Below are 12,186 nucleotides of genomic sequence, written 5' to 3'. Positions count from 1 at the left end.
ATAACCTCTGTGATGGGCTTGTATGCTCTGTGTTCCCTGCCTGAGCTGACAGGGCACTGTGGCTGGAAAAACTTCACCACATGGAAGGTCTATAATGGTCTGTAATAGTCCAGTGCTGAGCTCTGTCCTTGTGAGCTGAAACTGTGACTTGGAGGCAAGCCCAAGTCCGTGTTCAGGGCGTCTCAGTGGCAGAATTAATGAGCGAGGTTCAGGATGGCCCTGACAGGCTAATAAGCATATAGGTGAAGTGTGTGTTTGCTGGGGCAGCCTCACTGCTCAGTGCAGAGTTCCTGCAGTGGGCAAACCGCAAACACAATTTACTATTCTGTTAAAAAATACACAACTGCCATTCAGAGGAGCAGTGGGTGTCCCAGGCGTGGATGGATGGTTTCTGTGGAAGCACAAGCAGCAGCGTTCAGATCAGTCCCTCCTGCCAGCATTCAGCAGGAGTTTCATATCTATCACAGCCCCAAGGCTGACAGAGCTCAAGAAGGGTTTGGGTGATACTCTGGGTTACAGAGTGTGACTCTTGGGGATGGTCCTGTGCAGGGCTGAGGGCTGGACTCAATGACCCTTGTGGGGCCCTTCCAGCTCAGCACGTTCTGTGGTTGTGTGTGATTCTGTGAAACTCGGTGGCTCTCAGTGCCATGGTGCTGGCCCAGCTCTGAGGCTCGACATGGAGGGGTGTTCCATAGGTTCAGTCAGACACCAGGGTGGGCTCAGTACAGTTTCCAGTGGGCAGGTCTCTGCACTGTCAGCACAGCCAGTGCCAGCAGGTTTCCCTGAGCTGGGCTGTGCCCCAGGCCAGGTCTGGAGCAGGTCACTGAGATGCCACTGTGCCCTTCTGAGCTGCTGGAGAGCTGGAGGATGTCAAAAGCAAGGGATGTCAGTACATCACCAGTACTAAAATGGGGAACTTCCACTTTAAAAAAAAAAGTGTTCTTCTAGTTACATGTACTGCCTTTGCTTGAATCATAGAATCATAGAATCATAGAATCATAGAATCATAGAATCATAGAATAGATTGGGTTGGAAAAGACCTCCAAGATCATCAAGTCCAACCCCTGATCCAACTCCAATTACTATATCATGGCACTAAGGGCCACGTCCAATCTCTTTTTAAAAACCTCTAGGGATGGTGAATCCACCACCTCTCTGGGTAGGCCGTTCCAATGCCTGATAACCCTCTCTGTAAAGAATTTCTTCCTAACATCTAACCTAAACCTCCCCTGGCAGAGCTTGAGCCCATGTCCCCTTGTCCTATTGTTGGTTGCCTGGGAGAAGAGACCAACCCCCACCTGGCTATAACCTCCCTTCAGGTAGTTGAAGAGAGTGATGAGGTCGCCTCTAAGCCTTCTCTTCTCCAGACTGAACAACCCCAGCTCCCTCAGCCTCTCCTCATAGGACTTGTGCTCCAGTCCCTTCACCAGCTTCATTGCTCTTCTCTGGACCCGCTCCTGCACCTCAATATCCTTCCTGAACTGAGGGGCCCAGAGCTGAACACAATACTCAAGGTGTGGCCTCACCAATGCAGAGTACAGGGGAAGGATCACTTCCCTGCTCCTGCTGGCCACACTGTTCTTGATGCAGGCCAGGATGCCATTGGCCTTCTTGGCCACCTGGGCACACCGTTGGCTCATGTTGAGCTTCCTGTCAATCAGCACCCCCAGGTCCCTCTCCACCTGGCTGCTTTCCAGCCACTCTGTGCCCAGCCTGTAGCGCTGCAGGGGGTTGTTGTGGCCAAAGTGCAGGACCCGGCACTTGGCCTTGTTGAACTTCATTCCATTGGAGTCAGCCCGTCTCTCCAGTCTATCCAGATCCCTCTGCAGAGCCCTCCTGCCTTCCAGCAGGTCGACACTCCCTCCCAATTTGGTGTCATCAGCAAATTTGCTGATGATGGACTCAATCCCCTCATCTAAATCATCTATAAAGATGTTAAAAAGGACTGGACCCAACACAGACCCCTGGGGAACACCACTGGTGACTGACCGCCAACTGGATGCAGCTCCATTCACCAGCACTCTCTGGGCCCAGCATGGAAAGCCTCCTGAGTCTCTGACATTCCGACCAAGCAAACTTGCTCTGAATTGAGAATTCCTTTGCAGGACACTATCGCTTGGTTTTGTTCCATTTTTGGGAACTGTGTATTCTGCTGGTGGAACTGTCCCTGGAAGCCATGTCCCTGCCAGATGTACATGCTCCTAACATAGCGTGGTGGTGGGAAAGGAGGTGGTGCTGCTGTCCCAGGAGCTGGGACATTGCCCGGTGGGGAGCAGGATGGTGGGCTGTGGAGCACACGGTGTGAGGGTGGCATTGCCATGGATTGGGATGAGGGCAGTTGTTTGCCGTTTGGCTGAGCGCTTTGCTGTGTCTGTGCTGTGCACGTGCGAGTGCTGGGGATCAGGGCATGCATTGACTGTGGTTTTCTGTTTCCCAAGCTGATCAGTGGTGGTTCCATTGTAAGTGCTGAGGCAGTATGGGATCACGTCACCATGGCCAACCGGGAGTTGGCGTTTAAAGCAGGAGACGTTATCAAGGTCCTGGATGCTTCCAACAAGGACTGGTGGTGGGGTCAGATCGATGATGAAGAAGGATGGTTTCCAGCCAGCTTCGTGAGGGTGAGTGACTTTCCTCTTTTTCCTGCTGTAATGAATCACTGCTGATCAGAGCATCAAGGAACTGAGTTGTTGCTGTGTTTGTTCTGCTTAATTCCACTGTGTCTGTCTTCTGTCAAAAAATGGGGAGCGAGGAAGGTTTCAAAAGAAATTAGAGGGGTAGAGGGAGGCTCTGGTTTTCTATGCTCTTGGGATATGAAGTGGCCTTTGCTGTGTGTCTATTGTAACCTCTCTTCTTAAGCAGTTCTTGGTAGAACCAGTTCAGTTTTGTGGTGCCTGCAAGTATATGGTTTGGTGGGGCTTAGAAGTTCACCAGGCTATAGGGGATGCCCTTGGAAGTGTTCAGGGCCAGGCTGGACTTGGAGCAACCTGGTCTAGTGGAACATGTCCCTGCTCATGGCAGGGGGTGGAACAAGGTGAGCTTTAAAGTCCCTTTAAACCCAAACCATTCCATGATTCTATGATCTAGATGAGCTTTGTGTGGCACAGGGAGGTGTCAGCCCTCCCCTTTTCCAAAGCGCTGCTGCATTTTGACTCTTCAGCAGTTTCGGATGTAAAATTACTTCACCAGTTAGTCTGTGACCAGCTCTGGTTACTTTTTTAAGGAGACAACCATTTTGTCTCTGTTTTTCTGCTGTAGGAGGTTTTCTGTCCCAGCCATCCCCACTGATGATCCAGCCTTTCAGAAATAAGGAGGATTTGAGCATTTAATGGGGTTTTTTTGCTCACTATGTGATAAAAGTGCAAAGGGTTAATAAGATGCCCTTTCTGCTATAGTCACCTCCTACCACATTTATTTGGGTGCTCCTGAGCCTTCCTCAGGGAGTGAAGATATCACCTTTGACCTACTGCAGTTCTCTGTCCTCTCTCTTCTGCCATGGGTTCAAGAGGCAGGATCAGAGATTTAATTCCTTTAGAAGCTTCGGAAATACGGTCCAAAAAATGAATCACAGAATCAGCCGGGTTGGAAAAGACCCCCGAGATCATCCAGTCCAACCCTTGATCCAACCCCGCCGTGGTTCCCAGACCATGGCACTGATGCCACATCCAGTCTGTCCTTAAACACCTCCAGGGACGGTGACTCCACCCCCTCCCTGGGCAGCCCATTCCAATGCCTGATCACTCTCTCCATAAAAAATTCCTTCCCAATATCCAACCTAAACCTCCCCTGGCACAGCTCAAGCCTTTGCCCTCTTGTCCTACTGCTGCTTCCTGGGAGAAGAGCCCAACTCCCACCTGGCTGCCCCCTCCTGTCAGGGAGTTGTAGAGAGTGAGGAGGTCTCCCCTGAGCCTCCTCTTCTCCAGGCTGAACAGCTCCAGCTCCCTCAGCCTCTCCTCACAGCACTTGTGCTCCACTCCCTTCCCCAGGCTCGCTGCTCTTCTCTGGACCTGCTCCAGCCTCTCCATGTCCTTCCTGAGCTGAGGGCCCAGAGCTGGACACAGCACTCCAGGGGTGGCCAAGAAATCACGAAGATTTCTTTTGCCTTGTAGGATTGTGTGAGATGTGACTCTTTCCCACCCTTCCAGGCCATTTGATGAGCTCGGTAGTGGCAAGGGGAGGACTGTTCTCCCTCAAACATGCACTGAAGACATTCTGCATCCCAAGGAGATTCCGTGTTTGCTGTCTGTCTGCTGCCTGTCTCACCTTCTTCTCTGAACCCTCCCTCTTCTGGGCATCTCTGAATCATCAGCATCTCTGTGTCATTGATCACTTCACCTGGGAAATAGCCACGGGGATTAGGAAAACTGGGTAAAAATGTATAATGTGGTTTTTTCTCTGGTGTTACAGTGACCACCAACGAGGAACTCAGACCTTTGCTTGCTACTGCCTCCCCAGCACACAATTTTGTCCCCTGTGATAGTCAGGGTGCAGCTCTTGGGTCTCTCTCAGGCGGCCAGTGCCAAGAGCAAGAGATCAGTGGCTGGAACTGGAGCCTGGGCTGCCTGAAAAAGTTTATGCTGTTATTCTTTCCCAGAATAATAACAATTTTGTGAGTCTGACCCTGAAGCCAGTGGAGGCAACAAGTCTGGAAAATGGATTTGTATCAGGTGTGATGGAGGTGAAAACCTTCCTGCAGAAACACTCCCACCTGTCCCTAACACATCTCCTCTGCTGCAGCTGGAAAGGCTGAACAAGAACAATCTGTCTCATTATTTTTGCTTGATTTAGAGACTAAATGTTCTGGGCCAGTTTAACTTCTCATTGCATTGACCATTGCTGTTTTGTTTGTGATTCTGGGGAGAAGATTTACCCCCCCCTTTTTGTGTGATGTCATAAACATCCTGTTCACAGGAGGTTTGAGAATGGTCTACTTTTGCACTGCCCTGTTTTCTGAAAACACCACACTGAATGAGCAAGTCCCAAAATTATTTTGGATATTGAATGACCAGCTGAATGAGCAAGTCCCAAACCCATGGATCATTCGACTTGGCTGAACTCTCCATCTCTCCCTACCCTTTTCAAAGGCTGGGAGGATGGGTTAAGAAACTGAGAAAAACAAAGGAGAGGAGTGAGTGAATCTCAGACTGTTGTATACAAGTGTGTGATCGACATCCTGGAACAGCCCTTGGTGCTGAACATCACAGTGGCCTTGCCAGGCAGGTTTCTTGCCCCTTCTGTCTAAAGTCACAACCCTGTGGCTTCACTTTTCTCCAGTGAGATCAGTCCTTCCGTCAGCTCTGCCAGGGGCTGGCTTGGCTGTTCCATGTGGGAGACACTTGCTGAGGGTGGTCTGGGACCAGCCGCTGCCCTGGGACAGACTGATGCACTCCTGAAGGGGGGCACTGCCTGGCTCTGCTGCCCTGAGTGAGAATTAATATTAAAAAATAAGAGCTTTGGCCCATTTTGTCCACAGGTCTTCAAGGGAGGCTGGAGGGGAAGATTTGCCCCCCAGGTTTCCAAAGCAGCTGAATAAGAACTAAAAGAACTGAGAGAAGAGCAGCTGATCTCTCTTTCATCATGAGGAGGCTGGGTTTTTCTCTGTTTTATTTTGAGCCATGATGCCAGAAAACTGCCTGATTTAGCCTGGGTGGTTCTAGTTTTACTTGCAAAATAATTGCTTTTCTTTATATTTCTCTTATGCAAGTACCAGGAGGAAAAGAGAACAACAGCATGTTGAATAGCAGAATAGGAATAGCATTCAAATGAGGGATGTCAGACAGACTAGGCAGGTATAAAAACAAATGGAATAATTTCAGGATATTTTAGACTTCAGGGCTCTTGTAAGTACTAACAGTGGCTGCAGCAGATCACTGCACAGTTGGGTTCCTCTGAAAGTCCTTTGGATCACTTCTGAGGACAAAACTGGGCTGCAAACCTAGTTTGCAATGAGATGTCTGACGCTTCTTGCTCTCCAGCCAGATCATCTGAAAACCTTTGGCAAAGCACTTGGCACTCACGAAATCTCATAGCAGGAAACTTCACATTTGGAAGTGGAGAGGAAAACAGGAACCTGCTGATTCCCTTGGCCTTCTTTCCACACAGAGTCAGGGGGTGGCACACAAAAATTCCCTGCGCATGCAGGAGTTGTTGTCTCCATGCTCACACCTGCAGTAATCCTCTCGTAGCTTGGGACTTGGCTGGAGGAAAGGGGGAGAGAGGAAAGCCATAGAGTTTTGGGAGCACAACAACTCTCAAGGAGAAAGTGGATGATAAATCAGTGCTTTTTGGGGAAAAGAAAAAGCACAAGATAGGAGAAGCAAAATTTGGAGTTAGTAGGGAATGGTCATTGGTTTCTGCAGGGAACTGCTGCACTCAGGGAGAAGGTTATGAAAACCCATGAGTCAGAAAGGGGGATAAGAACTCCAGAACTAAATTTAAGGCTCAGTAATGAGCTGTTTAGGACAAGTGAAGGTATCTGTGTGTATTTTAGTGCACATTATCCAGGGATCCTGGGCACCCACAGGGTGCAGCCATCAACTGCATGATTAGTGCATGTTGTCTTTGAACGTCCTGTGAACTTCCAGTGGTCTGGCAGGTTGGGAGGTGCAACTGGAAAAACCAGCAGGAATTTTAAACAGGAATTTTAAAATTCCTGTTTAAAACTGTGGAGGACAAAAACCCCATATCCTAAGTTGTAGAGTTGAATTTACTGGTCTGTACCCTCTGAAAAGATTAGAAATGAAGTTAAACTTGATTCATCACTAATTCATTAAGGTAACTAACTGGGTTGATATCACTTACATACAGTGTACCAACTAAAACTCCTATTTCTGGGAAGCACAGGATTCTTAAAATTGTTAATGCAAGTATTATATATATATATATATATATATATATATATGAGTTTTTGCATAGCAGCACATCCAGCATTGACATGTGCTCAAAAAAATAGGCTTAGTGTTGGTAGGGAGGGATTTACAGTACAGAGTAACAGTGCTGCACATGGATCCATTGTTGTACCTTGAGGTCTCCTTTAGAAAACACAGTAAGTCTCAAACCAAAATTTTGCTTGCAGAGCCCCACATCATCATCCCAAAGGGCCCAGGTGAGGCACTCCAAGCACAGGAAGTCAAATGGCTTTGTGTTTGGGCTCTGATATATTTCCACTGAAAAAGAAATAAAACAAGTGAAGCTCATGAACGTTTAGTGCAGTGGAATCTTCCTGCAGAGACGTGGCAGAGTGCACCTGTCCTGGGCAGAGGGGGGGATTTATTCCTCTGTGAAGCTCTCCTCAGTCTTCTTGGATCCAAGAGGCAGACTGAGTTTCCAGAATGTATTTCTTCTCAACTCATCAGCAGTGAGTCTGCCTTCCTTACGTTAGGAAGCCAAGGTAAAGAGGAAAGCTGGGACTGAGGAGGTTTTACTGCAGCTTCTTGCAGTGCCTGAGTTGTTGTGCAGAAATGAAGGGTCCTCCCAATGCCTGAGCAGGGAGGATGTCTGAATTCTTTGTGTGCTGTACCTCTTCCAAGAGAAGATGCAGGGGTGGAGGAGGGCAGCACCATGTTCTCTCTCACCATTGCCTTGGTTCCCTCAAGTGTTGTAATTTTAAATTGATTTTCCTGCTGAAAAGCTGCCTTTGACCCACTTTATTTTCTGCTGCTAAAGGAGAAGTGCTGGATAAATTGGAATGAGCTTTTAAGGTGCTGTGGAGGAGCAGACTCTAAACTCAGAGCCTTGTCCCAGGGCCTGGCAGCTCGTACCTTTATTGGGTACGTGGTTTTCGTTTTTATTGTAGGAGTTGTGACTGGTCTGTACTGCAGGTGTAATTCCAAGAGCCAGCCACATCTGCTGCTTTTTGCCTTTAAAATCTGATTATGTCTTGATACAGCAGCTCATCACTCACCTACTCTTCCCTTTGCTGCAGTCCCTGCATTAGCATTCCCTTAGCATAGGTGGCAGTGGCACCAGGGTGAGATTTCCAGAGGAAAGAGGGTGGTGCTGAGGTGGCATCACCTGTTGGACATGCAGAGTGGGATGTGCTGCAGTGCCTGCTGCAGTCACTACCTTCTAAAGGAGATTTTATTCTCCTGTGGCAAATCCAGCATAAAAATAGCTCTGATGGAGGTCTGGGCACAGCACAGAGACAGGATGGGCTGAAGAAGTTTGGGGTTTTTTAAAGTCAAGCAGCATTTGAGCCCCAAGTGCTGCCTGTGCTCCTGCAGCCGCCGGGACCGCACAGCTCGTGCCACCCAGACAGGTCCCATCCCTCGGGTCCCCACAGGGGCAGGCTCTGGCACTTTGCCCTCTACAAGCTGCCTTGCGGGTGCAAAACCAGAGTTTTGAGGCCATTCTTTGAGTCAGGCAAGCCAGGCACAAATCTTCACAGCCTGCCTTCCCTGTCCCCTGCCAAGGGGGTCATGAGGGAAGAGCCTTCCCCTTCCCAGGGGTCTGCAGTGAGCTCGGAGCTTTCATTCCTGCCCCTTGTACCATCACACAGTAGGGGCTTTTGGTTTTTGGGAAATGGGGAGGGCTGAGCCCTAATTCCCAGTATTTCGATGGATAAAACAAAGCATATCCACTTTATTGCAGTGTCCAAGACATTTTTGCTACATGGTGGAGCTCCAGCCCCTGGGAGTCTGTGCATTTGGAATGCAGGAAACAGGGAGCAAGCACAGGGCCAGTTCCTTGGAGCTGTTTTTGTTCACCTTTCATGGATGCTGCAGAGCCTGAAGCTGGCCCTATAGAATCCCCTGCTCTTTCCTTTTCCAGAAATAAGGGTATTTCACGCCTTGGGTAAAGGGAATTTCTGAGGCTGGGAACGGAGAGTTTTAGAGGGGTGAGCAAGAACTGGAAGTGGTTTTGCAGGAAGGAAAGAGAGGATATCCAGGAGCCTGTGAACTGGAAGAAAGCGAAGGATGGTGAGGCTGGAGGCAGATTACACAGGGAGAAATTCAGGCTGCAGAAGAAAATAGTGGTGGGACCACGGGAGGAAAAAGAGCAACTTGCTTCAACTACTTTTCCTTCTACTGACAGACGTCCTGTTCCTTGTCCTGGAAGAGGATACAGGGAGGTGGGCTAGTTTCCCAGCAAACAGCATCCTACCCACAGTCCTGCAGCAGGGCAGGGGGCTGGGGCTGGCCGGGGGAGGACACTCAGGTCCTCACTCCTCTCTGGAAGCAGGGAAGGGGAAACAGCTCTGCAGAGCCCAGACCAGGCTGTGCTCCCTCCTGAGGGCAGGGAGAGGCTGTGCCTGGACCACTGGAGTGACACCAGGAGACCGATGATCCTTTACTTATGCAAAGCTCTGCACCATGAGCTCTCCTTGATTGCAAATAAGTAAGTGATCTTCTTAATCCAGTGTCAGTCCAGCAGAGCGGGAGTGTGACACAGGGCCCGTGGCTGCAAACAAGGCACAGCACCAGCGACAACCATCTCGGGGGGGAGGGAAAGGGGCAAATCCTGCTGAGCAGGGCAGTGTGGCCAGGTGGGAAATAGTCCTGTGGTGCAGCAGATTCCTGGAGGATATTGGAGCCTCTGACACTGCTGAGCAGTTGTAGGTCCAGTGACACTGTAATCCACTGTCGGTACCAGGTGTTGGTGAAGGCTGGGCTGCTTACACTGGTGTTGGTTATAAAATCACTGGTGAGCGGATTCCCTGGAATGACAACAGCTCTCCGGAAAGATCTCCATGTGTCATTAATCTGCCATGTTATTTAATTGTGAGCTAGGATCCGAAATGGCACATTATCTGCTAGTTTTGTCCTTGTGAGTATCCACTGAATGGAGATTAATAATCCAGATAGCTGGTAAAATGTTTGTTTTATTGTGGTTTCTGATTAGCATGAGATAATCAGTCCTTCAGTGCCTATTCAAGTAAAATGTCCTCTACATACAGTGCATGCACTCAGCAGGTTCAATATGCAATAATTGCAGGTCAGCTCATGCTGGACCAGTGCCCTTGGGTGAATTTATGCACCATTGGGTATAGCTGCAAATTGATGAATCAGATTTATAGAATTTTATATCATAGAATCACAGAATGGTTTGGGTTGGAAGGGACCCTAAAGCCCATCCAGTCCCACCCCCTGCCATGGGCAGGGACACCTCTCACTAGCCCAGGTTGCTCCAAGCCCCGTCCAACCTGGTCTTGGACACTTCCAGGGATGGGGCAGCCACAGCTTCTCCGTGCCAGGGCCTCCCCACCCTCACAGGGAAAAAATCCTTCCCAATATCCCATCTAACCCTGCCCTCTGGCTGTGGGAAGCCATTCCCCCTTGTCCTGTCCCTCCAGGCCCTTGTCCCAGATCCCTTTCCAGCTCTCCTGAAGCCCCTTTAGGCCCTGGAAGGGGCTCTCAGGTCTGTAACCACCTTGTCAAAGATCACTAAATTTGCCAGGCACAATTTTCCCTCAGTGCAGCCACGTTGACTCTCATGAGTCACCTTCTTGTTTTCCATGTGCCTTAGCTTGTTTTCCAAGAGGATCTGCTCCATGATCTTGCTGGGCACCGAGGTGAGCCTGACTGGCCTGTAGCTCCCTGGGTCTTCCTTTTTTCCCTTTTTAGAAGGATATCAATCACACAGAGCATCAACTAGCACAATGCAATGGTCAGCTCTCCCTGGCTCCCAGAGCTGGTCCTTAGGGAAAAGGGGCTTTTTTATTTCACCGTTTTTGTTTCATCTGCCTCTGCAAGTTATTCCATTACACAGGAGCTGGTCATGACTTCCCATTTAGGGTTGAATTTTGAAATAGGACTGGGAGCCTCATGATAAGCCTGTTCCTCTCCACGTGTACTGTGGCCTTTCAATGGGAAACATCACGTAGGATGAGCATTATGCAACTTGAATTTTTTCCCTCTGTAGCTTTTGTTGGTTTCTTTTAATTAATTCTTGACACAAAGCGTTGAAATGGCTCTTGGGGCAGACTTGGTTGTTTTGATGCCAAGCGTTTTTCATGGCATGGGGGGAACCCACACAGTGCTGTGTTATTTCACAGCCTGGGATGTCTTGCATTGCAGAGGTGTTTAGGGACACTGAAGGCTGATTTATTGTTGTAGGGTTGTTGATGGTTGGTGAACAGCTGTTGTTATTTATTCTTAAAAACCCAGTGGCAGTGGATGCCGTAATTTAGTCTTGTGTCCTAACCCCCCGTCTGTGCCAAACCACAGCCCTGGAGTGCTGAGGAGGACAGGACAGGAGCCTGGAGAGGCATCTTGGAATCCAAGTGAGCTGACGAGCTGCCAGGGAACTGACATCCCATCTCTGCTCCGTGGAAAGCCCCACAGGAGCTTCCCAGGAGTGGCAGCCACCCATCCTGAGCTGAAAAGGCTGGGGAGATGGTGTGAAACTGGGAGAAAACTAGAGTTATGAAGTTTCTTTTATAAAAAATAGGGGTATTTGCACTGGGAAGAGGGTACATCTGTGCGTTTGTGTCCAGTGCACATTGGAAAGATGGGGAGGAGATGGACCTTTTCCCGTCAGTGGGATCTCAGCTGTTCTCCACAGGAAGGAGGTCTGGCATTTCAGGCAGGAGAGCATTTTTGGGAGAGTCACATGTGTCTGAAACATAGCGAACACCCTCCTTACAGATGACTGGGCTAAAATAGGAATGCTGCAGCGCTTTCTAAATCAACTAAATATGACATTTAATAAGTTTCAGCGTCACCCCCGTTTGCTGTTCCACCCGGCTGTCGCCTGCAGTGCCAGCACTTTGGTCGGAGCGAGCGGGTCAGTGAAGCAGAGAGGATCCAGCTTGGGGTGGTGGCTCTGGGACACAGGACACAGTTAACTCTTTAAATGCCACCTCCTCATATCCCTGCATGTCCCATGAGATGCATTTAAGTCCATATTTAATGTCTGCCTGAGTTTGTCTGTGATTATCCCTGGTTTTAGGTGGGGAAAGCCTCCTCTAGTTTCAGTGACTGGCCCAAGGTCAGTGGCAGAGCTGCCAGTGTGCCTCAGCTTTTGTGAGTCATGGTCCAAATTTCAAACGATGCCCTGGAAGAATGACCCAGGCTGGAATTTCAGAAAGCTTTAGAGGCTAAGGCAGAAAGCAGGAGTGTTTGAGCAGCACAGTGGGATTCATCCTTCCAGCAGCTGAGGCTGGAGAGCATAGGGTGGGAGGCACCTTCAGCTTCCTCTGGGCCCTATAAAACTGTTGCATTTGTTTTTAATCTAAGGCAGAAGTCGTCT

The 12,186-nt window shown here is 49.3% G+C and overlaps 1 protein-coding gene across 7 annotated transcripts in view; it reads left to right on the top strand.

Annotated features, from left to right (window-relative positions):
• ARHGEF9 (Cdc42 guanine nucleotide exchange factor 9) overlaps positions 1 to 12,186 on the top strand; it is a 207,610-nt gene that overhangs the window by 140,047 nt on the left and 55,377 nt on the right. For all 7 annotated transcript variants that reach the window (XM_027662249.1, XM_027662251.1, XM_027662255.1 and 4 more), the window contains one exon: positions 2,439 to 2,618. In XM_027662249.1, the coding sequence (XP_027518050.1) occupies positions 2,439 to 2,618 (180 nt within the window). The remainder of the gene's footprint in view (positions 1 to 2,438; positions 2,619 to 12,186) is intronic.

Source organism: Corapipo altera, unplaced genomic scaffold, assembly GCF_003945725.1.
Source record: "Corapipo altera isolate COAL_440 unplaced genomic scaffold, ASM394572v1 326, whole genome shotgun sequence".
Classification (NCBI taxonomy): Eukaryota; Metazoa; Chordata; class Aves; order Passeriformes; family Pipridae; genus Corapipo; species Corapipo altera.
Note: the sequence above shows the minus strand (reverse complement) of the source record. Positions and strands in the feature narration are given on the sequence as shown.